This window comes from Rhinichthys klamathensis, unplaced genomic scaffold (assembly GCF_029890125.1).
Source record: "Rhinichthys klamathensis goyatoka isolate OS25496 unplaced genomic scaffold, OSU_Roscu_1.1 h1tg001124l_1, whole genome shotgun sequence".
Taxonomy (NCBI): domain Eukaryota; kingdom Metazoa; phylum Chordata; class Actinopteri; order Cypriniformes; family Leuciscidae; genus Rhinichthys; species Rhinichthys klamathensis.
In genome coordinates, this window is record NW_026607355.1 from 91,652 (window position 1) to 119,252 (window position 27,601).

Below are 27,601 nucleotides of genomic sequence, written 5' to 3' on the forward strand. Positions count from 1 at the left end.
TGCTGTACTTCAGTGACTTCCATAGTATATTTAAGCTCAAGAAAGAAATGAATACAGGTTTGGAACAACATTAGAGTGAGTAAATAATGACAGAATTTTTATTTCTGGGTGCAGTATCTCTTTAAGGACAAGCGGCAGCATATTATACTGTCTCTTTAAGAACTGCACGCGACGCGTCTAATATACACGCATTTGACAAGCAGATTTTCTCTGTTTGCTTTCACTTTAGACATAACCAACTTTGTTTATGTAAACCGTGTGTGTATTTGACAGTATCAGCGCAATAAGACTCGAAAGATTAGTCCAGTATGCAGGCGCTGTGACGGCTTTAGTTCCTGTGAGCGTCGGGTGTAACGCGCTCAGAAAAGCGGATGTTAGAACAGCGCATCAGCACGTGAATGACATGTTTACCTAGCAAGACTTTGACGCACATGCAAACAATGAACTTTTGTGAATTGCGGTGTCCCGTGAATGTAACTCTACCTCTGCGTTTACATGTGATGTGATGTGAATGTACGTCGCGTTGTGTATGTTGAGATGAAGGCGCCAGAATTGAACTGATAGGATGCACGATACTATGATTTTTCTTCAAAAGCAGATCGTGGAGACATTTTAATCGTCCACGATCAACAACCGTGAGACGCACGGCACACCCCTAGTTGGAAGTTTAAATTGCTGGCGCTCATGCTTCGTTCACGGTCGTCACGTGCGCATAGGAAACACGCCACCCTATCGGCAAGGCTCATCGGCAGAAATATTCATATCGGCCGATGCCGATGATGGTCATTTTAAGCTTTTATCGGCCGATACCGATGTAGTCCCGATATCATCGTGCATCCCTACCTCAAATTGTTTGTGAGACGCTGAAAACACCATGAACGTTCTTGAGTATGTAACGTTAGTAGCCTAGACAAAGCGGCGCAGCTCAGCAGAACAAATATGTTATATATTTAGGCCTACATAGAAGTATTTTTGTGCTTAAATATTCACAGACCATGTCGCGATTGGATTTATTGCACAGTTCTACTTTCCATGTATTCATCCATCCATTATTTTGCGTGTTTTACGTGACATCTGCGTTATGTGAATTCCATTTTCATGACTGGATTCCGGGATTCCCTCTTCATCACGTAAGTCATTCGGCCTTAAGTTAAATTCATCGGGACATACCTTTATCTGCAGGAGGGATGGTGTGTCCTATGTATCCTCTTTTTGCAGCCACTTTGCGTCCACATTTTTTGCAAATTGGATATCTATACTCGAGGACAACCACTCGTTTTTTCTACAAAGTATTTCCATACTGGCCATAATAGGCTATATGCACGCATAAGTTCCGCATTTGACGCAAGGATGCTCGTCAGTTTCCGGTTGGGGAGATTAAAGCGGAGGAAAACCGAGGAAAACGGGATTATGGCAGAGTCTTCAAAATTTACTGTCCTCCCGTCTTTGAAACGAAACTTTCATACGTTTAGATGTAATTTTATATATAGTTATGTTTATTTAATATAATTTTAAAAAGAAGCATAAACACAACGAGGTGTGTCTGTTTTGTCAGTTTTTGTGACTAACGCTTCTTTAGTATAACCATGGAGTATACAATTCAATATAAATTCTCGGTATTGCATTGGACTCTATGATCGGCGGAAGTTATCGAGCATCCTTGACCTTCACCGGAAATACCGCCGTGCGTAGAGCCCATTCGCTTCATAAGAATTCGAGGGCGCTTTCAGCTTCAGCTGGGTCTGCGTCACCTTTCTTGCGCGTTTGTTCTCCCGCCCTTCAACCAACCAATGCAGTAGTTTCCGGAGTGTGATTTTTTTTTTCTCCCTTGTATTATTATTTTTTACTCAGTAACGGATATGATTTCAAATGTAGCGAAGAACAAAACTTCAAACAAAACGTACTTAAGTAAAAGTAAAAGTACAGATTTTAAAAACTACTTAAAAAAGTAGAAGTACACAAAAAAACTACTCAATTACGTAACGCGAGTAAATGTAATTCGTTACTTTCCACCTCTGTCGATTAGTTGGTCTGCTTACGTCACAGGGAGCGTTTACTGGTGATTGGTTAAAACAGGCCACTCATGATGCTCTGTCTTACATGCGCTTCATGAGGCACACACACGCAAGGTCTCTCTCCCTCGCCGCTCTGCCGTACTACACGGTTCTGCCTACACGGTTCTGTCTCCCATGATTGATTCCGGGAGTTTGAACCATAGACTGTAAAAAATGTAACTAATTTGCGGGCATCAGGGAGCAGCTCTCAATATGCGGGATTGTTGCGCAATCAGTTCGCTCGCAACATAAGTGATGGATTAAAATAGCGCTACCGCAGAAATAGGTTCAATTAAAACGGTGTTTACAAAGTGAAGCACTAAATTAAAGGCAGTTAATAACAGCAGCAGTAAAAGAGTGTTTTTTTAGTCACTGTACTCAGTTGTTTTCAGCGAATGCTTGTGCACTAATGCATCATCTTTCCTGTCCTTTTAATCAAGCCTGTTAGCTTCTGCGTACCTCCACTCCGTTCTCTTTTTATAGCATTTGTCTACTATTAAGTTTTCATTGCTTTTCAAACGCGATCTACTGCGGCTCTACTACGTTCACACGCTTGTTTTCAGTCTTTCTATATTTATTTGATCAATTTATCCTTATAATTCAATTAATTTTAAATAAAAATTAAATGAATGATATATTTTAGATGTTTTTAGTTTATATCTTCACATCTGAACAACATGTCTGTGTAAATTTGTTTAAACAAAAATTGTGTATTTAAATTTTTAATAATAACAAGTTATTATTTTATTTTTTTACATTAATCATGGTTGTCAACTTGCCATCAGCAATTGTCATTAAAAACAATGCAGATATCGATATTAGTAAAACTCAATGTGTGGCTTTTGCACTTTTTAAAGTACACTTTTACACATAAATACCCTGATTTAGGGTTTTATTTAGTTATAATAAACAAAATCTAATTGATTTTTTTAGCCGATTAATCGTAAAAATAATCGTCCGATTAATCAATTTTCAAAATAATCGTTAGTTGCAGCCCTAGTGAAGATTACAGCAGCTTTTACATCAGTAAAATGTCTGGGAAAATTACCTCAGGTAATACTAACCCCGCTGTAAATATGTACGTGAATATTTCGTCCTTTCCAGTTTAAAAGTAGTTTTCCACATTTTTCCAAGTATGGAGACGCTTGAAAAAGCATTCAGTCGCGTTCTAGGCGCTGAGACGAGTCTGTGGCAGAACTCAAGTGTTTTACACACACAGCTCAGATCAGAAAGAAGATCGAGAGCATTCGTTAGAGGCACGAAACATCTATTAGCGTTAAGTGCCTATTACCAACACAATCCAATCTGAAGTTAATGAATACATCGTTCGACCGGACATAACTGTTTTATATATATAAATATAGGTTATATGTGTTTGCGCAGGTGATATCAGGAAGCAGCGTAACACACACATGACGACATGAGTGATGGCGGTGTGTAAATCGAGTTACTCTCCCACTTCTGCTGGTTTACTGAGATCTCTTATCCCGTGAATTGGTCATTATTATTACAGACGTCCTGTGGTAAAATAACATTACTCCATCTACCCTTGTAAAGCTAATCCTGTCCGAATAGGGCTTTACTTTCTTCTGTGGAACATAAAAGATGATATCTTACAGAATATTTATAACCAAACAGTTTTGGTTACCAAAAAAATCCTGAGTGGGGAAAAAAAACTTTTCCTTAAAATACCTTCTTTCTGTTTTCCACATAAAAAAAACCATATAGGTTTGGAGTGACATTAGTGTGAGTAACAATCTCTTCAAGAAAAAGCCCTTTATCCACATAAACCTTGAATCATCCAGTAAAGCAGTGGTTGCCGAACTCTCTCTGCCGGCCCCCAGTGTGAGGGTTTCCTGGACTGAAAAGGTTACGGCAGCCGGCGAAACTAATCTCTGTCCCGTCAAAGATTAATCTGATCATTTATGTGACAACACCTGCCTGTGTTACACCTGATACACACTCCCGTGAGTGTTTGTGTGTTGAGATTTGAGCATATCACAGACACATCTGTGGAGCGCGTGAACTCAGCGGCCAATCAGATGCGTTTAAGCTAGTCAGAATCCACTCAACACCTTGAGTCTCTGTTCAGTTCTGCACACTCACGAATCCTTTCATCATAACTAACAAAGCATAAGCAGAATGTCAATAAGAGATTAATTTTACAGCTTCATTGACTATAATGGGAGTTTTCGTGAGAGTGCAGCTTTGTGCGTGTCGCGTTGTAGTTGACAGCTTCTGTGATTATAATGGCAGCCATCTTTGCTCTCTTTCTGTATATAATGTAGATTTTTCATGCGGCTAACGACACATTGCAAAGTTTCTGGATTGACAGCTATATTTAAATGCGTGATTGAATCCGACTGACAGTGATACAGTGGTGAAGTACACTAATCAAATACTTGAATAACAGCACAGATACTTATTGCTTGTTAATTATTGCTCCAGTAAAAGTACTTGATTTTTAATGTACTTAAGTATTAAAAGTAAAAAGTACTGATCAATGAATGTTTATTTTGTAATTTTATTCACTTGTATACTTTTACAATATTTAATAATTGCATCCAGCGTTGTTGGGCATGGCTACACACACACACACACACACACACACGTTACAGCACAGTAGGGCTGGTGCAAACAGACACAACTCTACTACTACAGAGAAACTTCATGTCGGCGCATTATTTGAGCGGACTTTTGACCCAGGAAAAACCCTGGTGTGTTGTGTGCCTCAAAATATTAGCTTGTGACTGTTTAAAGCTGAACAAGTTAAGTTGCTACTTAGGCTTCTCTTTGTGTTTATGATGTGAAGTCTCTGTTAAGTTGAGAAGTTGTAATACTGTATTAATTACAATGTTTCAAATAAATCCTATAGGATTTGCAAGCAAGGTCCTGTCTAAAAAGTATCTTTATGTGGGTGGGTGTAGGTGGGGCGCTTGAAAATATCTCTCTACAAAAGGGGCCCGGCAGAAAGCGTTCGGAAACCGCTGAACGAAAGTATGTGGTTCCATGCATCACCTGGTGGATCTCAAGAGTAGCACAACAACATTTCTATTCTAAGAGCAGTGCCTAATGGGAAGCCACTTGATGGATTGCATGAAAAATATAAGATGTTAAATGTTCATCATGTTGCAGTTTAAATTGCAGAAGCAATCTGACAAAACTGCGTGGCTCTCGCCTGTATCCTAATGACTGTGTGTGACTTCTTATAAGTAGGTTGTGTAAAACTGGTGAGAAACAAACCTTGCCAATGTTTGTGTTGTCCAGTGCGGCATCGATCTCGTCCAGCACGAAGAAGGGAGCAGGCTTATAGCTGTAGGGGTGGAGAAGGGCGTCAGGCACACACGGATGAAGGCTGGGATTTGACATGAAGGGAAATACACGTCCACGTACCTGTGAATGGCGAACAGCAGCGCTAGAGCAGCCACAGTCTTCTCTCCGCCAGACAGGTTGTCCATGGGCCGGAAACGCTTGCCTGGGGCCACACAGTTATAGTTGATACCATCCAGGTATGGCTCCTCGGGGTTCTCAGGCCCCAGAAAAGCCTAGCAACACACACACACAGACCAGTGGAAAGATTTGTCTTAGTCAGTGCAGCTCTGGGGTCTCATTTATAAAGCGTGCGTACGCACAAAACGGAGCTGGAAACGTACGTACGCCAGTTTCCACGCAAAGGTTGTGATCTATAAAAAACAAACTTGACGGGAGAATGTGCGCACCTTTAAGCAAACTTTGAGCCGTGCGTACGCACATTCTGGAGACAAAGGGAAATGGCGACACAGATGGTGAGCTCGAGTTAAATGTCTTTTTGGTCACTTTTAGACAGAAAATCTAAAGAAAATGATACATATACAGAAAGATAATACAAATATAATTTCACTCACCAAGCCTATCACTTGAAGCAAATATTCATCCCTTCTTAAATGTCCGCGCCAGCGAGCGCGTTGGGCCGTTTAGTGAAACTGACGCATATTTAGCCTATCTAACGGCAGATGAAGTAAAACCGTAAATCTTTATTATGAGTCATAATTATAAATAGAGTGCATGTTAACAATGACACTTTAAATAAATAAAATAATGATTTAAACTATATGTTTTACTTTTGATATAAACATTTAGATTAAATATGCCATTCCCATTAATGGAGTTAAACACTTAAACTACATGAAATCATTACTGAGAAGTTACAACATTTTTTTATATTCAATAAATAGAAATATTTGTTGTGGATGCAATGCTTTTGAACACTTTTCCTCTGGCATGCTGTGTTTTAATGTTTTACATACATAATTGCTTATCATGATATTAGCAGATTGTCTGAGAAAATAGTTTCGTGCAAATAATGTACAAGATCTATCTGTTTCCATTAAAAATATAATCAATTAAAAATACTATTTGACCAGTGAGATTGAGAAAATTTCTCTGAAATGTATTTTACACTATTTGATTTATTTATTCAAAAACAAGGCAAGGATAGGCTTATGATTTTTATTAATGTAGCCTAATATTTGACAGCACATCCGTATTTCATATTTTCCTAATGTCTTGTACCGTTAAACATGTTATCATGTGGATGAATAATCATATGCAAATGATATGCAGATGAGTATATGCATAGTAAAACTAGGCGTTGTAAGCTCCATATATGGTCCTTTCGGGGAGGAGACGCATGTGCGCACAATCTTCCGCTGACTGGGATTTATAAAGTGAATTTTGCGCAGGTTCTGGCGTACGCACGGTTTTATAAGTCTGAATATTTTTTAGCGTACGCCATTTTTGGCTTTCGGGCGCACGTACACTTTTAGTAAGGATCCTACGCACAGTTTTATAAATGAGACCCCTGATCTTCTCCTAAACACTAACTGAGACAAATTAAAGCATACCCTCGACAAGCCCTTACACAATTCTGAAAAATAGGGTGTAGCAGAAAAATGCACGTTTACAAAAGCACACAAGCACTATATAACTTCATGGGTTGTAAGCGTATGGTTTCATGTGGCCAGGATGTACAAAGTTACTTTAGTTGTTTATGCAATCAAAACCACACTTGCTTTTCTGTCATGGTTTGTGCGTCTAAAACCTTTGTTTGCCAGTTGCATCTCAGTGGACTGTAGACTAGAATAAACAGCTGCTTCATGCCACTCTCGCCTAGAGCGTTTGTTTGGCCGCATTCAATATGTAAACTGCAAAAAAAGCTTTTCGTTCATCTTTCGAACACATTTGTGTTCGAAAGATGAACGAAAGTCTTACGGGGTTGAACAACATGAGGGCGAGTAATTACTGACAGAGTTTTCAGTTTTGGGTGAACTAACCCTTTAAGGCCCCCATATACTGGTGTGGCGTCATTTTGAACAAAACTAGGCCAAAATGAAGTTTGTTTTGTGAGTTAGAAATGGCATGCCAAAGTGAACTGGTAAACACCTCTAAACTACCATTGGTCCGTGACGTCTATGTAATAGGTAGTAGGTGTGCTCTGAAGCTCCGCCTTTTTAATGTGGACTTTCTTTGCTTCATTTCTTCTGATGAGTCCATTGAGGTCAGGCATCCGCGTGTAAAAACTGTTTTTTTCATGTTTAATACTGTAAAGCTGATTACTTTAAAGACATACACTGTATAAAGTGGTATATAAATAAACATGACTTGAGTGCCAAACTGGTACAAACATTCACTTTTTTTTTTTACCCCTAAGCGAAGAATGAAGAAGAAGTTGGCCGTGAGTGTAGCGTGGCCTTTAGAGATGCTGCAGCTCTGTATAAGTACCTGGGCACTGCTGTTGCGGGACAGAGCTTTATAGATCTCATCGATGTTGGTGGCCACAGACTCAAAGCAGGCATTGAAGCGGTCAAACCTCTCCTTCTTTATCTGTTCAAACGCCTGCTTGGCCTTCTTCGCCCTCTTCCTGGCAGCTTCAAACTCTAGGACAAAAGAAAAAGAAAAAGACATTAAACAAACACAAAAAAAGTGAAATGCAATTCTGTGTGAGCTGCAAAAACACAAGCTGAGATATACAAACAGTGATGAAAACAACTATGACGCTTCTAAAAGTTATAAAGAGATCGTAAAGAAATCTATATGAATCGAGTGGTTTAATCCAAACCTTCTGAAGTGCTTCCGCTGACCACAGTTAGTGTGTTTGGGTGGAGCAGAAGTCTCCCAGGTTTAAATCATATCTTCATGTGTGTTTGTCAGATGAATGAAGACCCTTGCACTACAGTGTTTCTCAGAGCTGCTGTACAGCTGAACTCTGTTGTTATCTCTGTAAAGCTGCTTTGAAACAACCTGTGTTGTAAAAAGTGCTATAGAAATAATGGTGACTTATTGCGCATAACTTATTAACACGAATCCTACTTACTATATATTGTATAATGTTTTTTTGTCAGCTTAATTTATAAACCTGGATTTAGTGTTTAGTTTGCCCATGTCTGTTTAAATGTGTGTGGACTGTGTATATATACACATACATACACAGTACCGTGCAAATGTCTTAAGGTTATAAGGTTATCAATATATTTTGCTTTAGTTAGCCAATAGAAAAGGGACCTACGGCCCATCTGATCTCATGTGGAAGACATCTCATCTCATCTCATCATCGAGTCAGGCAATTAAAGGGACAGTTCTCCCAAAAATTGAAAATTTCCTCATCTTTTACTCGCCCTCAAGTTGTTCCAAACCTGCATAAATTGCTTTCTTCTGCTGAACACAAAAGATGATATTTTGAAGAATATGAGTAACCAAACAATTGATGGACCCCATTGACTTCCAAAAAAAGGGAATGAAATCAAATCAAATACCATCAATGTTAAGTCAATGGGGTCCATCAGCTGTTCGGCTACTGACATTCTGTAAAATATCTTCTTTTTTTTGCACGTGTGTTCAGGAGGAAGAAACTCATACAGATTTGGAACAACTTGATGGAGAGTAAATGGAGACAATTTTCATTTTTGGGTGAACTGTCCCTTGAAGAGAGAAAAAACTCAGACGAAATCCATTAGAAACGTGCCTTCTTTCTTAGTGCCACAATAAAGCAAAAGTATATAAATAACTGTTTTAAAACAAGTTCTAGCATTGCCTAAGGCTTCTGTCTGTCATCTTTTTATGCCATAAGCACATTTCTTTTCCATGAGAATGGATAATGAAGTTTAAAGTACTAACTCAATAATATAAATGATCAGGCTGTGGACAGTGGCATTAACTGCAAATTTTTTTAATTAAGTTATTAAAACCCCCAAGGGTAGATACCCCTTGGCTAACTGCTAGTTGTTCAGACGAGTCCGCAAGACTCAGTGTGATCATAAAGACTGTGTTTGTTCTCCTGCATGTTATTCCCCTGCCGGCTGTGCATGTCTGACCGTCGCTGGTCTCCTGGAACTTGTCTCGGACGCTCTCCAGCTTCTCCATGGCCTTCATGTTGGGGGCGCTGATCCTCTGCAGGATGCTCTGCTGCTCGTTGAGTCTCTGCTGTAATGTGTTCATCTCCGCCTTGAGCTCGTCCTCGGACAGAGAGTCCTGCAAGCAGCATCGGTCACGGCACATGTCAAGTCATCTTCATTTATATAGCGCTTTTAACAATGTAGATTGTCTCAAAGCAGCTTTACAGAGATAAACTTAAGGTAACAGAGATTGGTTTGGTTTTATAGCGGTTCTTGAATAATGTTATTTTCCAGCTAAAGTTAGTTTTGATTGATTCACTTCCGTCGAAATGATCATTTGTTATTTAATTAGGGGCGCTAAGACGACACCGTTCTCTCTAAACAGACTTTAAACTGAACCTGTGATAAACGCTGATGGCATTCACATGCGCATTAAGAATTGATTCTATAGTTATGTGCGTTTGAATATATGTGCGCAGGTTTGTAATTCCCTACAAACCATGCCTAAACAAACTACTTGTCTTGCCTATACATTTTGATACAGAATTTTATTTTATCACTTCGGGGTTGGTGCGTGAACCCTAATTTCCAGAACGCTTTATCACATTCTGAACACTACAACGTGCTTACGAGCGTGTAAACAGTAACACAAGCATTGATGTACCTTTAGGTCTTCTGACAAGCTGCTGAAGTCGATCTCAATGAGAGCTTCCTTGGCTAGGACAGTGCTAGATGCCTTCTGACTGCTGCTGAGGCTCTCCTCGGCCTGAGAACTGCCCTGCAACACACACACACACACACACACACGAGCAGGATATCAGGAGGAGTTCTCAAATACACTGCTAGAAAGCTTCAACACAACTACATGCTCTTTATTAGGATTTTTTACCACCGCTTATATCCCAATAATAGCAGTTTTATTTCAAAAATAGTTTTAATTCATTAAAACTATGAAAAACAAAACAAATGTGGGACATTATACAAATGGCAATTATGTAGTAAAAAATAGTTACACAATTCATAAGCATCTTATATTTCAGATTCTTTGGCTGGGTTATAGTTTTTAACGGCATTGAGGTTCCAGTGATTGCTGGACGTGTGTTTTCTTCCCTATCTGCTTCAACAACAGTGACGTCACCTCCTCCTGGCTGATGTCGTCCATGGTGCCGGAGCGCAGCGGGAGCCGGATGTCCTGCATCTTGCAGGCCTGCAGCAGGTTGTGTCTGTCGCTGCGCTTCTGCTCCAGCTTGGTCTCGATGGCCGTCACCTCCTTCTGCAGCTGCGTCAACTCCCTGACCACACACACACAGGGTTCTCCTTACAACATCATACTGCTTTTCCTGGAAACATCTATGCATGTCTGGATAAAGCATGAAAGGTCTCACTTGTTTGCACCCCCCAATTTCTTGCGGATCTCCTCCATCTCATGGTTTTTATCATTGACCTCAGATTTCTTGGCCAAGTGCTGGTTTTTCAGATCCTGCAGTTGTGCCATGGTTTCATCAATGATCTTCATATTCCTCTGCTCTTCCTGTTTAAACATGAAGTTCAGCAAGCATTATTTCTAGGCTCAATGGAGCATCATCATGAGAGTATCTGACTGATCTCTACCTTCTTGAGTCTCTCGATCTCGCTCTCATCTTTCTTGACCGTCTGTTCCCACATGATCACCTTCTCCTGGTCCTCCTTCAGCTGGTTCTTCTCGTAGTCCAGCTGGATCGCCAGGCGAGTCTTTTGAGTCTCAAACTCCAGGCTACCAGAGAGTTCCAGGACAGGATGGGTTATCGGTTACAGGAAATAAAATGGTTATCATAATTGACATAATTCTCCATCAGATGCAAATAAATAAGTACTCTCCACATTTCTTTTGTTGTTGTTGCCATTTCCTTTGGTGTTGTGATGTAGGACATCTTTGTTGAAACAATTTATCCACAACAAGCAGATTATTTCAATGATCTCACCGTTTTTTTGCAATCTCATTTTGTCTCTTGACTTTCTCTTCTTCAAATTCACGAATGTTACGAACTCCGATCTCTTTACAGAAGTCCAGAAACACCTCGTCCTCCACCTGGAGTGAAAGACAACACACATGACTGCTGATGGGGGATAGATGAGCCACGGTAAAGGTGTTTTAGATGACTCTGCTGTGTCCTACCAGGTTCATGCGGTCCTTCAAGTCCTTCATATCTCTCTCTCGTGACTGGACGATTCTCTTGATGTCATTAATGCGTGGACTAAAATTAGCAAGTTCACTCTCCAGCTTAGATTTTTCCTGAAATCACCACAATAACGAGATATTTTTCACACTTACATATGAGAAAAGCGAAAAAGCAGGAAAACAAATTAATTCTGATTTTAATTTCAGATTGGATGAGCCACATTCAAATTTGTTGCAAAATACTGTTTTGCAACAAAACGCAAACCTGTGACCACCAGTTGACCTTAATATGAGTGGCAACGCTGCATGACGACTGTAACGGTTTGCAGTTCGGGTAATGTACCATTATATCACATGACAATAGTTTTTGATTATTAGTCACTCTCAGACGCAATGCGGTCCGGATTCAGTTCTTTCACAGCTTGTTGTGCTTGAATGGTCAAATACACACACACTTAAATGCACATTGTGTGGGTATTCACATCATTCTGTTGTCTTGCACAAACTTTGCAAAACTGGATGTGTAACAGTATATTAGATCCGTGCATTTGTTCTTAAAGGGACAGCAGCCTAATAAACTGTTGCCATCCGTTTCATTAATGTTAATAAAAATGATAAAAAAAAGTCACACTGCTTTTGACAATCACTTTTGTATCATTATGAATCAATTTAGATTTAATTAATTCAGTGAAGACTTTTTATATTTGATTATTCAATTTCTGTAGCATTTCTTATAACATGTTAAATAAAACCACGTTAAATAAAACCACATTGTTTTGTACCTACTATACCTGAACAAATTAGTTTTACATTTTATTGACCAGTCTTATATTTGCAAAAGTTTTGTGTTTTTGTATAAAGGAATTTTATTGATGTACTAAGTAGTTTTTCTATTTGTCTCAGGCCTTACAGAAGACTGCCAGTCACGTGTGTAATGATTGCTTCAATAATATTAGTTTTTTTTTTTTATATTGGGTTGACTAAAATGGGAAGAAAAAACAAGTAATTCCAAACTTGCATGGCTTGTAAAGCTTGAAATGAGCAGTTGCGTAAGTGGCGGTACCTGCATGTTGAGGGACAGGTGTCTGGTCTTGGTTTGCTCCAGATCACTCTGAGAGTATTTGAGTCTCATCTGCAAACCGTGAGCTTGAGACTGAACCTGACGCAGCTCTGCCTCCTTCCTCTTGGCCTTCATTTGCTCCTGATATGAACACGCAAACAATCAGTCACGGCACATTTGCTCAAATCCCATACGCACCCTTCTAATTCAGCATTGCTTACTTTAAGCTCATCTGTGAGTTTTTCCTTTCTGTCTTTCAGTTTATCAACGGCCTTCTCATCCCAGCGCCGAGCCTTGGCCTTCAGGTCACTGGCACCCCCGGAGATCACTCCAGACTTCTGGAATAACGTCCCGTCTAGAGCCACAGTCTAAACAATACATAAAACATGTCCAGAATCAATAAACTAAATAAATTTTTACATTTCCCACAGAAAGTGAGTAGGGCTGTGACTTTACGTTCGAAAATTGATTGCACAATCGATCGTACCAACCAACACAAGTTTCAAAAACGAAAATAGGGAATCGATTTTAATGGCCTTTTTTTTTAACCAAAAATGTGTTTTAGCTGGACAGATCAATACAGCACACAGAACATGTAGGATGCTGGAAAATAACAATGTATTTCCTGTTCACCAAATGCTTTTTAATATTCGCCATTACTTCAATGAACAAGCGCGCCGTTATTTGTTGTGTAGTGACGTGTGTGTTCAAGTAAGCCAGAAATGCGCAGATTCTGTGCTATACGCTGTATTTAATATATCACGAGGATCACGAGTTGCGTATTTGTGCTAAATCCGCGCAGATTTGGTTTACACGAACTTCCCCAGCAAAGTGAGTAAACATAGAAACACGCCAGACTGGCTCGTGATTTGACGGCGTTTCCCGCCAAAGTTAATTTTTACACACATTTGGCGTGTTGGAGGGAGTTAATCTCAATCCCTGAATGTGGCGCTCCTGTTTGTCATTGTGCAGGAAACTTCACGCCAATAAATCATCAGAAATATTGCTGACTTGTGCGTCTCAAGCGCCCTCTTTACGCTCGTCCTAATGCCTGTTAGGTGTCCGTGGATTTGCCTATATTTGGTGTTGAAAATGGAAACGTCTTTAGACATGGAAAATTGATTTTACAATAGATTCAATGAAAACTTATGCTTCAAAAATCTTACAGGATTTTTTCACAAAAGTGACAGCCCTAAAAGTGAGCAGTGCTTGCCTAAGCAATAATCACCAGCTCTATGGTGTTGTGGGTTGCGAAAGCATTCACATTAGTCGCCGGGGTGTTACAGGCCTCATTCGGCACAACTATGGAGCATCTAATGCATAATCCGCTCAAAACTAGGGAGAAACAGATCCGATTCAGTGACTTTTTTCTTTGTACCTTGTGTCTGTATGGTCCCCCGAACGCGATCCTGCGAGCGTCCTCCACGTTCTCACAGACCAGGGCGTTTCCACAGGCGTACTGCAGGGCTTTCTTAATGTGTGGCGGCTCATATCGGATTACATCAATCACCAGTTTGGCACCACGCAGCTCACGCAGCTTCTCATCTGTGGGCTTGACCTGGTGAGGACATTATAACACATGAATCAACATGCATGGTTCACAACACATCACGTGAAACACTTCTAGTGACATCACCTCCAGGTAGTCCAGGGGCAGGAAGGTCTCGGGTTCGCCACGCTGCTCTTTTATGTACTGGATACAATCACGACCCGTCTTCTCAGAGTCCACGATGATAGCATCCATGTTTTTGCCCAGCACTTTGGTGACAGCGATCTGGAACTTCTTCTGTGTGGGCTGGCACAGGTCAATCAGTCTCCCGTACTGGAGGATGAGACGATCATGTGAGCATACAAATATATAAGACACATACATACACAAACAAAATCTACAAACCCCATCAAAACAGCAGCTTTTGAAACAAAGATAAATCATATCAGAACTTTTGCACCTAAAAATTACAGCCTATGCAAAGGCAGTGAAAACCAGTCACATTTCAGAGGAAATAAGATAAAAAAATAAATCTGTGCAACCGCTTTTATAATTTGGTATGTGGATATGTTCAGAATTAACTAATCAAGCTCATGTGAAATAGTACACACCTGTCTTCACCTTACTCTGATTAACTACAAACAAATCTTAGATTATTATGAAAAATAAGCTGGATCTCATTGTTGAAATGCATCACTCAGGTGAGGGCTACGAAGTTCCCAAGGCATTAGATATACCATGGCACACAGCGAAGACAGTCATCAACAAGTGAAGAAAGTACGGCACAACAGTGACATCATCAAGAACAGGTCATCGCTCGAGAATTGATGAGAAGACGATGAACCTAAACGGTCAGGGAGGCTTTCAAGAGGCCGACAGCAGCATTGAAGAGCTGCAGATCTTTCTAGCACGTACTGGTTGCTCCATACATGTGACAAGCCTTTTCTGAGCCTTGAGCCCGACTAAACCTAGCAAAAACAAATTCAGTCTCCTAAAACCATGTGGGGAAATGTGTTACAGTCTGAGACAAAGACTGAACTTTATGGTCAAGATTGTAGGTGTGTTCGCCACAAAAACATCAGCACAACGGAAAAAGATCACTAGCATTTGGAAGGACATGAGTGTGAGTAACTCTTCTGGGTGAGCTAACCCTTGGATCGTCTGCTAGAGAGCTGAAAATGAGGAGAACTTACACCTCTCAGCATGACAATGATCCAAAAGCACTCCACTTGAAGATTTTTGATGGACTACATCAACAAAAAAACAAATGCTTTAGCAAAGAAAGATGACCTGTTTAGCAATGGCCCAGCCAGAGCCCAGACCTGAACCTAGGGCTGCACGATATTGGTAAAAAATCACATTGCGATATTTTATTTTTCTGCGATATATATTCCGATATAAAAACAATTTCACCAGATTACTTAAATAGCTCTATTTGGAAAGAATGAATCATTCTAGAATGACTGGGGTGGTTTTGTCATGGAGTAAATCCACATAGAAACTAATATTAATATAAATGTTAACTAATGTAGTTAACTAGACTTTAATAAATGGAACCTTATTGTAAAGTGTTTCCGATTTATGTCTCTTGAGTTCAGTGTTGGACAGACCCGTTGTTTTAACCATTCATTAAAGTGAATCGGTTCAAATGAGTCATTAGTTCGCGAATCGGACGTGTCATTAACGGACCACATCGCACAAGATTTGTCAACACAGAAAACATTTCATCACTGGATGAAATCCATCACTGAGTCAACTCAATTCAATTATATGCGCGAGGGAGGGAGAGCGAGAAAGACAGTTTGAAGACGGTGAGAGTGCGCGCGCGACCGGGGCTTTCACTCTCTCTGCTCGTTCTCTCAGTTAAACAAGCGCAGCAGTCAGTCATCTACTAGGCTACATCACTCATCTACATCACTCACCGGTCAAACTTTGGCGGGACAAAAATACGCTTTAGTAAGGCTGACAGAAAACAGCGCGCAAGTTCCAGTCTTCTTGCGCTTTATGTTTAAACTGACAGGACTTGCAAATTGATAAACTCTCACACTATGATGGTTAAACTTTGCAATTAATCCACGAATCACAAGCGTTACGGGCCGGGGAGCTGCTGGCACGTAGCCTACTGATCATGAATCACGCATCAACTACGATCCCTATAGCCTACTTGACATCGCACATATCTGCGATGTGACTATCGTGGATGCGCACATAGCGATATCGATGTTAAAATGATACATCGTGCAGCCCTACCTGAACCCCATGGGTAGACCTGAGAAGGTATAGGAGATCTCAGGCAATCTAACAGATCTGGATCCTTTTTGCAAAGAAGAGTGGGAAAATATTCCCAAGTCAAGATGTGCCTCTAAACAGACTGCTGTAATCAAAGGCTGCCTCAAGGAAGAGTCCAGGGGTGTTGCTTATTAGTGCCACGCATAGGTTGTAATTTCACAATTCATTAATTATACATTAAATGTGCACAACATCTGATATGATTTATCTTCGTTTTGTTTTTTACAGCCGTTTTAACAGGGGTGTGTAGACTTTATCTCCACTATATACGAGCTGAGTAAAAGGAGGCCCTTCTTCTCACCACTGATCCAGGATACAGCCTCTTGATGCTCTCCAGGATCTCAGCCTTGCGCTGCTGCCTGCTGTTCTCCTGTCTGTCGATTCGAGCGTCACCCAGCTGCTCCATCACCTGCACAACACGTCACACACTTCAGCAAACACACCTTTCACTCCTCTCAAAGACTCCCTGAGGTCAGGTCGCTGTTCTATCAGGTATAGCGTGATAATGTACACCTTGGCAAAAGCCTAGGGTCATCCTTGGCATGCCTGTGGACAGTCTGTCGAGTGGGTGAAAATGGGTTTTTAATAATAATACGTTTAATTTATAAAGCATTTTCCCAAGCTCAATCGATAAACAAATACATCAAAAACAGGACAAATATAAGAAACAATACAGTATACACACATCAATCACCACATACACACCACATGGGGTCTGGAGTGACGAATACCTGATCACCAGCCCGAGGTTGCATTTTCTATCTCTGATCATTTTCTATTAGTTAGTACCGGCTGCAGATAAGTCTTAATTGTTATTGATTTGAATGTCAACGTAGATGATGAAAAAGATGCATTGGGATTGGCATTTATCAGGGCTGCCAACTCTCACGCCATGACACTTTTCACATGCTCTCAGAACGCGCAGGAAGCCTTCAGCCACGCCATTGGGCCAACGGACCTTACACGACCATTGGGTCTCCGTCGAGAGCAGTGGTCGACCGATATTGGTTTTTTGATGACACACTTTATATTCATTTTAATCAATATTTAAAATTAGAAATAAATTAGAAAACAAATCTTTAAAATAAACATGCTTATACTTTAGATGGCAACTTCTTGAATCTCCAATCCGATTACAGTATTTTTCATAAATAAAGTAATTGTTTAAAAATATGTTAATATGTGTGTGGCGAGCAGGACGAGGCCGTGAGAGAGCGGCGCGAGGTGTCGCGCAGGAGTCGCTCATCATTAATCACGCCACCGGCCTCGCGCCGCTCTCTCACGGCCCTCAGCCTCGTCCTGCTCGCCACAGTGTGAATAAAAGGGAAGTAAACACTGTAACAGGGCACTCAGTAATCTGGTAATTTCTTGCGCACTGGTAATCATATTTGTTCAAATACAGACAAGGTAATGCTAATTTACATACAGCACACAGTGAAAACAATATGAATATGACACAGTGGGACACTGGATATAGCACAGCATATTTTAAACTGAAGGATTTAAAGTGTTTCGATGGCGTCTCCTGTGAAGCTGATCTTCTGTTTGCATTCACTCACTTCGCACGGACCGCCCGTCACTCGCAGGAACACGTTTATGAAGGCTACAAATGCACACTTCACAAGATATCACGATTAAACCTGCAAGGTTTGTGAAATTAAATGTTTATTAGATATTCAGAGATTTGTTTAAATGATGTAGATGTGCATTTGCTTAATGTTGACGGTAAATGAGAAAGTATTTTAGCCTGATTGTTTGCCTTTTCTGTTACAAATAATATAAAAGCAAACGCTTTACCAGTTCTGTCTAACACAGTATGAGATATGACTGACAGAGATCGTAAACGAATGAAGACGGAGAATGTGAGTGAGCGCTGTGTGATCAGGCGCTGGTGTTCTCAACGCCGCCCGTCAAAATACAAGTCCCGCTTCCAACACATCGGCCAATCAGAAAAACTTAGCGGCCGATGCCGGTATTTTAAAAAGCCAAGCATCGGCCGATATATCGGTCGACCACTAGTCGAGAGCCCTGACTCAATGTCTTTTTAGAACAGCAGAAATTAAATTGGTCTCATATTTGATGAAGTTTGCATAATTGATTATGTTATTTTCCCATTTTATTCTGTGCAGCTGCTTTGAAACTATCTGTATTGTATAAGGACCATTAAAAACAAAGGTGACTTGACGTCACATAGCGTTCATGAATCAGAGATGCAGAGTACACATGATTTTATGCTGGCTGACTCAACAAAGATCTAATAGCTGTATTCACAAAATTATGAAGGCTTGGGGAATTTCTAAATAAATCTGTGTTAATTGCTTTCTGCCTGACACAGGTGACTTATGTCTCATGGCTGGCATTCCTCTCAGGGCTTGGTGACGGAAGGACCAAGCCCAAGCCCCACCTCTTTTGTTAATAAGGGCAGGATTATTAATTTAATTAGAGTTTATTATTTATCGTGAAAACTTATTTTTGGTTTGATTGTTTTTCCCTCTTTCAAAAACTACTATCTATCACTCCCATGTAAAACACCAGAGATGGTCACCATTTGGTTCCCTCTGGAGACTGTGAACTAAACCTAAAACTAAAAAGTCTCAGGATGAAATAACTGCATATTTGCTGAATGCCAATGGTGTGTAAAAGTGTTTTAACGTTTGCCTCTCTCTAATTGTACCTGGTTGAGCTCCATGTTGATCTCATCTATCCTCCGTTTGGCCTGCTCCACCTCTTCGGTCAGCTCCTCCTCCATCCTCTTCTGCTCGTCCAGAGACTGTCTGAGGAGCAGAGCGAGGAGAGAGTGATGAGGACACACACTCGCAGCTGTTTGCCGGGTCGGATGTGGCGTGTGATGTGTTTGTACCTGCTGGTGGTGATGTAGTCCTCCAGCTTCTCAATGCGCTTCTGGTTCTCCTCGATCTCTCGGATCTTCTGCTTGATCTTGGCCTATAAGTAACAACAATCACAGCAAATCAAGCTACTCAGTTGGTTTATTTCCACTTAATAAATGAAGTTTGCAGAAACGTTTCGCACCTCCGTCTCTATTTTCTTCCTCTCCTCCAGGTCCAGGCGGTCCTGGTCAGCTTTCTGGTCTCTGTTGAACTTCTCGAGCTCTTGAGCCAGTGTAGCAGCTCGCTTACTCGCCTCCTCCTTCAGGCGGTGGTATGCCTTCACCTGAGCACACACACAACAGTTATATTACACGCTAAGGAAGCTGTTATTTAATCATTTTTAAGGCAATGCTCTGCAAGTTTACGTTTTACCCTAGTAGAAGTATACTTTTACAATGCAACTAGACCTGAGCAACTAGATGAGGCCTCTGCACAGATCCAGGACCAGCTGGGGCCTAAACACAGTTTTTAACCAGGATGACGTTCTCGTGTGCGGGTAGTTTCGCTACTTGCTTTTATAGGGAAAAGCTGCTGCTCTAGGATCAGTTTTCTTCATAATAATAGCATATTGGCAAAACAGATTCGGCAGGCGATCCAGAGCTCAGGGGTTTCTATTCACAACGCGTTTTTGCAATGTTGAGCAATAAAGCCAATCCCAAACAAACATATATGTTGATTTCTTGAAAGCGATGGCCAATCAGAGCCGTTTAAGTTAGAATCCACTCACTGGTTAAAACAACAGAGTTTTTGTTCAATGCTGAGTTCTGCACGTTCCTCTCATTACAACAAAGTGTATGAAGTAATGAGGCATTTATATAGCGCTTTCATATGCACTACTGTACACCCAAAGCGCTTTACAATTAACATGAACGTATCCGTCGACATTATGAGAGCGTTTACGCTGGGATGTGTCGGGTGGGGCCGGTTATCTTACGCTGGGATGTGTCGGGTGGGGCCGGTTATCTTACGCTGGGATGTGTCGGGTGGGGGCGGTTATCTTACGCTGGGATGTGTCGGGTGGGGCCGGTTATCTTACGCTGGGATGTGTCGGGTGGGGGCGGTTATCTTACGCTGGGATGTGTCGGGTGGGGCCGGTTATCTTACGCTGGGATGTGTCGGGTGGGGCCGGTTATCTGGAGCGTTTACGCTGGGATGTGTCGGGTGGGGCCGGTTATCTTACGCTGGGATGTGTCGGGTGGGGCCGGTTATCTGGAGCGTTTACGCTGGGATGTGTCGGGTGGGGCCGGTTATCTTACGCTGGGATGTGTCGGGTGGGGCCGGTTATCTTACGCTGGGATGTGTCAGGTGGGGCCGGTTATCTTACGCTGGGATGTGTCGGGTGGGGGCGGTTATCTGGAGCGTTTACGCTGGGATGTGTCGGGTGGGGGCGGTTATCTTACGCTGGGATGTGTCAGGTGGGGCCGGTTATCTTACGCTGGGATGTGTCGGGTGGGGCCGGTTATCTTACGCTGGGATGTGTCGGGTGGGGCCGGTTATCTTACGCTGGGATATGTCAGGTGGGGCCGGTTATCTTACGCTGGGATGTGTCGGGTGGGGCCGGTTATCTTACGCTGGGATATGTCGGGTGGGGCCGGTTATCTTACGCTGGGATGTGTCGGGTGGGGCCGGTTATCTTACGCTGGGATGTGTCGGGTGGGGCCGGTTATCTTACGCTGGGATGTGTCGGGTGGGGCCGGTTATCTTACGCTGGGATGTGTCGGGTGGGGGCGGTTATCTGGAGCGTTTACGCTGGGATGTGTCGGGTGGGGGCGGTTATCTTACGCTGGGATGTGTCGGGTGGGGGCGGTTATCTTACGCTGGGATGTGTCGGGTGGGGCCGGTTATCTTACGCTGGGATGTGTCGGGTGGGGGCGGTTATCTTACGCTGGGATGTGTCGGGTGGGGGCGGTTATCTTACGCTGGGATGTGTCGGGTGGGGCCGGTTATCTTACGCTGGGATGTGTCGGGTGGGGGCGGTTATCTTACGCTGGGATGTGTCGGGTGGGGGCGGTTATCTGGAGCGTTTACGCTGGGATGTGTCAGGTGGGGCCGGTTATCTTACGCTGGGATGTGTCGGGTGGGGCCGGTTATCTGGAGCGTTTGCGCTGGGATGTGTCGGGTGGGGGTGTGTATCAGATGTACCTGGTTCTCTTCCAGCTGCAGATCTTGCCCCTGGCTCTGGGCCTCCTCCTCCATGCGCTCCTCAAACTCCTGTCGGGCCATCTCCACTGACCCCTGCTCCCGGTCCAGCTCGTCCATGTCTCCCTTGCGCTTCTTGTAGCATTTCTGGGCGTTCTGCAGAGACTTACGGGCCGCCTCCAGTTTCTTTATCTTGTGAGCCGTGTTCTCCTTGGCTTTAATGTACAGAGGCCTCTTCTGATTGAGATCTGCATCCTTCTCCCTGTCAACATGGCAAACAAAATCATTTACATTTCACAGCTAGCGGAGCAATAATCATGTATTATCATACGTGATCATTTAGAGATCTCCAGACTGGTTTCCATATCCTTAAAGATAATATGGAATAATTTCTGCCTGATGAATTCTGCAAGAGCTCAGGGCTCTACACTTTTGTTTGTCTTTAAGCTGTTTTTATTTATACATTTTCATAGTTGAACTTAGGGACATTCTGCTTGGGTGATCAAGAAACATCTCGCGCCAAGGGAAAACTATTCATCATATAGAAAAGCTGCCTCACGATTGTTTTCAGGGGTCCAACAAAACCTGCAGGATATGCTTGGTTTAGCTTTACTCAGCTATACTTATGGCCAGAAACATGTGTCAGGCATGCAATGGACAATCTTCACAGACGTGTGTATTTCAACAGCAACTTATTATATATTAAAAAAACATTTTTTTAATAAAATAAAATGCTGTGTGTGTAAAATATACACTCAAACAAACTGATGTGCACACACATGTGAACTGGTGTTACTGTCCTGTAACTTTTTCCCCCAGATTTGTTAAATGAAATCAATTTAGCCGTGATGCAGTAAAAAGTGCACACAATGAATGGTTTACACTAAAACATCAGGCCAGGTCTCACAGGCAGGGTTTAGATTAAGCCAGGATTAGGCCTTAGTTTTTATAAATGGGACTAGCTTAAGCCTTGTCAGTGAAACTGGGGGGAAGAGTGTAAAATACACAAAGAAGGAGATAAAAATATAATTTGGAGACTGTTTAACCAGACCAGGGTTTTTACCTTTATAATAGGGCATTTTTCCCTCTAATTTTATGTATGCTTCATCTTTCATTTAAAATATTCTTCAATTTGATCAATACATTATATCAGAATAATAAGACACTAGGCTGTTACCAATCAAAATAAATAATTTACATGGAAAATTACAACTGTATTAAATGCCCTGATATGTTTTCCTTGATTGGTTTTCCTTGAAGAGAATTAAGTTGTTGAAAAAGAAAGTAAAAGAGTGACGCTCGTTCATTGCGTTTTACCGTGATGAGAGTTCTGTGTCTTTATTAAAATCAACACATTATAATGATTTATGATATCTGTCATCCACCCTTGATTAATTTGCATGTTGTGTTTTATTACTTGGCCCGCCCGACCCGCGCATTATGATCCGCGCAGCACTATCGGCAAACTATACGCTTTGAGAATGAACACAGGCCAGGAACCCGCAACAGAACCGTCCAGGTGGAAAAAGTGTATCTGAGCATGTGACTGTCTGTCCGAGTTTTGTCGAGAGCCGGTCATAAAGTAAACTAGCCAGAAAATGATATATAACTTTTCTTTTAGTTTATTATGTAATACACAGACAGGTAGCCTATATAGGCTCTAGCACCCGAGTTTGTGGGTTTTTTTTCTTCAAAACTCGGAAGTGGGCAAAAGAGCCAATCAACACACGAGGTGTAAACATGAATGTGTCTCTCTCGTCGGCTTGTGTCCCGACTGACCGAAACGCATCTGAACACCAGGTGTGAACACTCAGACTCACTTGATCTCCTTCTCAATGGTCTGCTGGTCTCTCATCATGCGGCCCAGCTCCTTCTTCTTGTCTTTCAGCTCGTCCTCCACACGGTCCATGCGCTTCCTGTCCTTGTCAATCTCTTTGTTGCGGTGGGCGAGCTCTCGGTTCAGCTTCTCTATCTCGGACTCTCTGTGGAACAGTTTGAAGAGCTGTAACTGCACATGCGCGCGCACCACCTCGTCCTTCAGCCGCTGGTACCGCTCCGCCTGCACACACACACACGGAGAACACAGCTGGTCAGCTTTCTGACACGCAAATACATTAGTTCTGCACTGAGAAAACTAGCACTACATTAGGAGCCCACCTCTTCTTTCTCCTGCTTGGCCTCTTTTCGCTCCGCTGCGATGTTTTTCTTCCGGTGGTAGTTGAACTGCGTGTCCTCCTCGGCCTTCACCATTTCCTTCTTGAGCCTGTCGTACTCCTGAGCGAGCTCTCCAGAGCGAGAGATCTCCTCAAACAGAGCGGTTCTCTCTTTAGGGTTCTTCATGGCGATCGACTCCACCGCACCCTGTGGGAGAACAACACCACATCTACACTTAGCACTTTCTGGCAATGTTCCCTCTAAGCTGCGCGCGTGCGCGGTGGCGCACTTCTGATGCCGCGGCCGCGCAGAAAATAATAAAATGCCACGCAGAGGACTGAGTCGAAATGTGTGGGGAAATCCATTTGATTGTAGTTTAAGTGAGAAATCATTTCAGTGCTCTGGTCAACCGCTATAGTGTGAAAACTGGTGAATGCAGTTTACATCTTTCATAGAAAGAGAACTTATGCGTGTGATTGGCAGTGAGTCGTGTGTGTGGACCAAATAGCTCAATACGAGAGGCAACGAGAAACGACATGTGAAATAAAAATCACATCATAATGTTTTAAAGAAGAGTGGTTTGATTAAAGTGGTCAAAAATAATAATATAATATGAATTTTTTTTAAGCATTTAAACTGATATATTATATCACTTCAATTCGTTTTTTTTTTATATTATATTAGGCCTATATTTTATTATATTATAAGCCTAAATAATGAATCTCACAAGGGTATTGTTTAGGGCTCATTGCCATTAAAAAGTTTGAAACCCCCTGATAAAGAAAATATTGAAAATTTCATAAGCAATAAACAATCATTTAACTTTGATGGTTTAATGCTTCCTGTACACAATTAATTGACTGTACAAAAACACTTTATGGTTTTCCCAAACTGGTTATGGTTTTCTTTCATACTATATTCTATTATTGTAAAGAACTGTCCTGCAGAAGATTTTGTAAATTATTTTTCATAGGATTTATTGGTAAAGACTGTACAGTTAACAGCACTGTAAAAAAAAAAAATCAGGTAACCTAAAATGTGCTTCATTTAGTGACTGTAACTGCTAGTTTTTCAAAAATATGATTTAATACCAATAAGTTACATCAAGGGTCATATAAAATAGAAATGGCACATTCAAGTTAAAAGTTAAAACTGAATGTTGAACCCATTGTGTTTCTACGTATGCTGTACAGGTCAGGTGTAAAGAATATTTTTGCTCAGGTGGCGAAAAATGTCCGCCCAATAGAAAAAAGTTTTGCTCAGCAAGAAAAAAAAATTAGAGGGAACATTGCTTTCTGGATGTCCATTTATCTGACCTGTAACTATAGTAATAAAAAAAATCCTACCATCTGAGTAATTTAAACTTGAAGTACAAGCTTCATGTTTTGTGCGTTTATGCTTTCAAAAACTAAAGAGACCCTGGAGGAAGTGCAAAGGAGCAGAGCAACACAGGGCTGAACGCTACAGTCCTTGTCAAAGGACTGTAGCGTACGACTTGTTACAGTCGTAAACCACATCAAAGGACTGTAGCGTACGACTTGTTACAGTCGTAAATAGGGTTGGGTACCGAAACTCGGTGCCAATAGGGAACCGGTTCCGACGTAAACGGTAGTAACCAGACCGAATAAGAACGACAATTTCGGTGCCTGATTTCGGTGCCTGACTTTTAATTAGGCACACACACACACACACACACACACGCACAGTCTCTTCTGTCTCGCAAGCGCGCTCTTGCTCGCAAGGTTTGGCTGCATTTCACGTGTAAAATTACGCGTCAGAACGCCCTCTGGGTGTGCCGATAGTCTGAATCCCATATAGAATCAAGCCAATCCATTGGCTAATGGCGCGGGCGCCGCATCGATGCACTTACGTCCTCATATTATGTTGGCGCGCTCCTCTGATTTCTCTGTCGAAAAAGGAAGCTGGTCGGCAGCGCGAGGAGCTTGGCAGCGTCTCGTTCCCTATTGAGAGAAATGTTACACCAGTAACCAGAGATGTTCTCTTTCATAGGTTCACTCAACGCTGCGTAGCTAAGAAGCAGTGGATTTGTAGGCTGCTGTATCACGTGCCGTTTGAACTGACGCGCTACAGCGATCTGTCACATTTCAAAGAGCCAAACCGTTATTTATTGTGTGAATCTCGTAAAAATATTGACACAATCTGACAGCTGTGGATTTGTTCCATATCAAAAGTAACCTTCTCTGTCTTGTCTGTCGGTGTCCTCTTTGTCCGCGATTTTTCTCTGCGTGAGAAAATGGATGTGTGGCGTGAGAGCGTGTGAAAAGGGTCAATTGCGTGAGAGTTGGCAGCTCTGCTAGTAATCTCTATTAATCTCCAGTATTATTACATTGTTTGATACAATATTGTTTTATTTGATATTATGTAAATGTGTAAAATGTAATGTAAAAATTTGTATTTTATATTGGTTTTATTATTACCATATGTTAACGTTACTTGTATTTATATTGTTTAAAGATTTAAGTTAATATTGTGTCCAGTTTGGCCCTGTAAATAAAAGGGTATTATTTTTTGATAAAGTGTGTGCAGTTTCGTTTTCTTAAGTACCGTTTCAAGAACCGTTTAAGCACCGGAACCGTTTAAAAAATACCGAGTAGGTACTGGTATCGGATAAAACCCAACCGATACCCAACCCTAGTCGTAAACCACATCTAAACCGTGGTTTAGGTTTGAACTTGCCCTGACAACATTTTACTGGCACAAAAATAAAAAAGCCCCCAAAACTGCAGGTGCCAGTGACAGGCTTACAGGGTCTTTTAAGACCTTTGTAAGACCTGAAGAAATAAAAGTAAATGCTGTAAATTAGGGGTGTGCAATATTGACAAATTATATCTCCATATTTTCAAAGATTTTGTTGATAGCAATAAATAGATCATATTATTCATAATCTATGCAATGGTCAGTTCACAGTGAACGCAAATTGTCACGTGAATAAGCAAATCCGCAAAGAAAGAATAATACAAATCTTTGTTAGATAGTTTTAATTTGGTAAAAGTATTTATACATGTCTAAGTCAAAGTGTAATCTAAAATTGCATAAGTAAAAAGACTTTATGACCTTAAATTTTCTTAAAAGCATCATGAGGTGAGTTGATCGTAGAGACCATTGGTGCCAATTTTTTTTACGATATACTTGCTTACGATGCTTTTGAGAAGTGCAGCCCAGAACTGCATGCCAAACTAATCCAGTTTGCTCCAGGGAAATGACATACTCCACCTGTAAAATTGAACAATTGTAAAGAAGCAGTTTTAATTACCTGAAAGACCAGGAAGTTTCTGGCCTTGATGAGGATCCCCAGTTTCTCCAGTTCCTCGCTGTACTCCGCCAGCGGCACCACTTTACTGTTGATGCGGTACTCCGACGAGGAGCCTGCACAAGACACCAGCAGTTCAGGTGCGAGTGCAGTGGGCATTAATGAGTCACTCTGCTCTACGGCTGCACACTTATTAATAATAATAGAACAAGTCAACTCCTGTGGTTTCACATGACATACTTAAAGGTGCCCTAGAATGTGAAATTGAATTTATTTTGGCATAGTTAAATAACAAGAGTTCAGTACATGGACATGACATACAGTGAGTCTCAAACACCATTGTTTTCTCCTTCTTACTTAAATCTCGTTTTTGAAAAACACCCCTGAAAAATAGGTGAATCTCCACATAACACCGACTGTGGATAGGGATCATTAATATGTACGACTAACAGTCGGGATCATTAATATGTACGACTCCAAGAATTTGAATATGCCAGCCCATGTTCAATGCCAGGCGGAACTGCGCAGCCGAAGCATAGCAGTTGCTCAGTGTTTGGATGTACACATGAACACAAAAGTATTTTTTAGTTAGTGACGACTGTTTCCTCAACTTGGGCCAATACAGAGCTGGCCTCGGATCGAGCTACCAGGCAACACTTTCTGATGTGTAATTGTTCGAGTTCAGACAGGTAATCTTTCTCTCAAAATCGTTCAATACTGTTTATGCAT

At 41.5% G+C, this 27,601-nt stretch overlaps 1 protein-coding gene across 2 annotated transcripts in view; it reads right to left on the reverse strand.

Annotated features, from left to right (window-relative positions):
* The window catches only part of smc1al (structural maintenance of chromosomes 1A, like), an 83,096-nt gene that overhangs the window by 52,420 nt on the left and 3,075 nt on the right, over positions 1-27,601 (reverse strand). For both annotated transcript variants that reach the window (XM_056244837.1, XM_056244836.1), the window contains exons 3-24: positions 26,876-26,988; positions 23,605-23,808; positions 23,268-23,506; positions 21,451-21,709; positions 19,451-19,591; positions 19,281-19,363; positions 19,095-19,194; positions 16,722-16,829; positions 14,279-14,464; positions 14,021-14,200; positions 12,864-13,010; positions 12,646-12,783; positions 11,580-11,696; positions 11,386-11,492; positions 11,036-11,177; positions 10,810-10,955; positions 10,563-10,716; positions 10,089-10,202; positions 9,404-9,560; positions 7,815-7,969; positions 5,448-5,599; positions 5,298-5,367 (exon numbers count right to left, since the gene is read on the reverse strand). In XM_056244837.1, the coding sequence (XP_056100812.1) occupies positions 5,298-5,367; positions 5,448-5,599; positions 7,815-7,969; positions 9,404-9,560; positions 10,089-10,202; positions 10,563-10,716; positions 10,810-10,955; positions 11,036-11,177; positions 11,386-11,492; positions 11,580-11,696; positions 12,646-12,783; positions 12,864-13,010; positions 14,021-14,200; positions 14,279-14,464; positions 16,722-16,829; positions 19,095-19,194; positions 19,281-19,363; positions 19,451-19,591; positions 21,451-21,709; positions 23,268-23,506; positions 23,605-23,808; positions 26,876-26,988 (3,212 nt within the window). The remainder of the gene's footprint in view (positions 1-5,297; positions 5,368-5,447; positions 5,600-7,814; positions 7,970-9,403; positions 9,561-10,088; positions 10,203-10,562; positions 10,717-10,809; positions 10,956-11,035; positions 11,178-11,385; positions 11,493-11,579; positions 11,697-12,645; positions 12,784-12,863; positions 13,011-14,020; positions 14,201-14,278; positions 14,465-16,721; positions 16,830-19,094; positions 19,195-19,280; positions 19,364-19,450; positions 19,592-21,450; positions 21,710-23,267; positions 23,507-23,604; positions 23,809-26,875; positions 26,989-27,601) is intronic.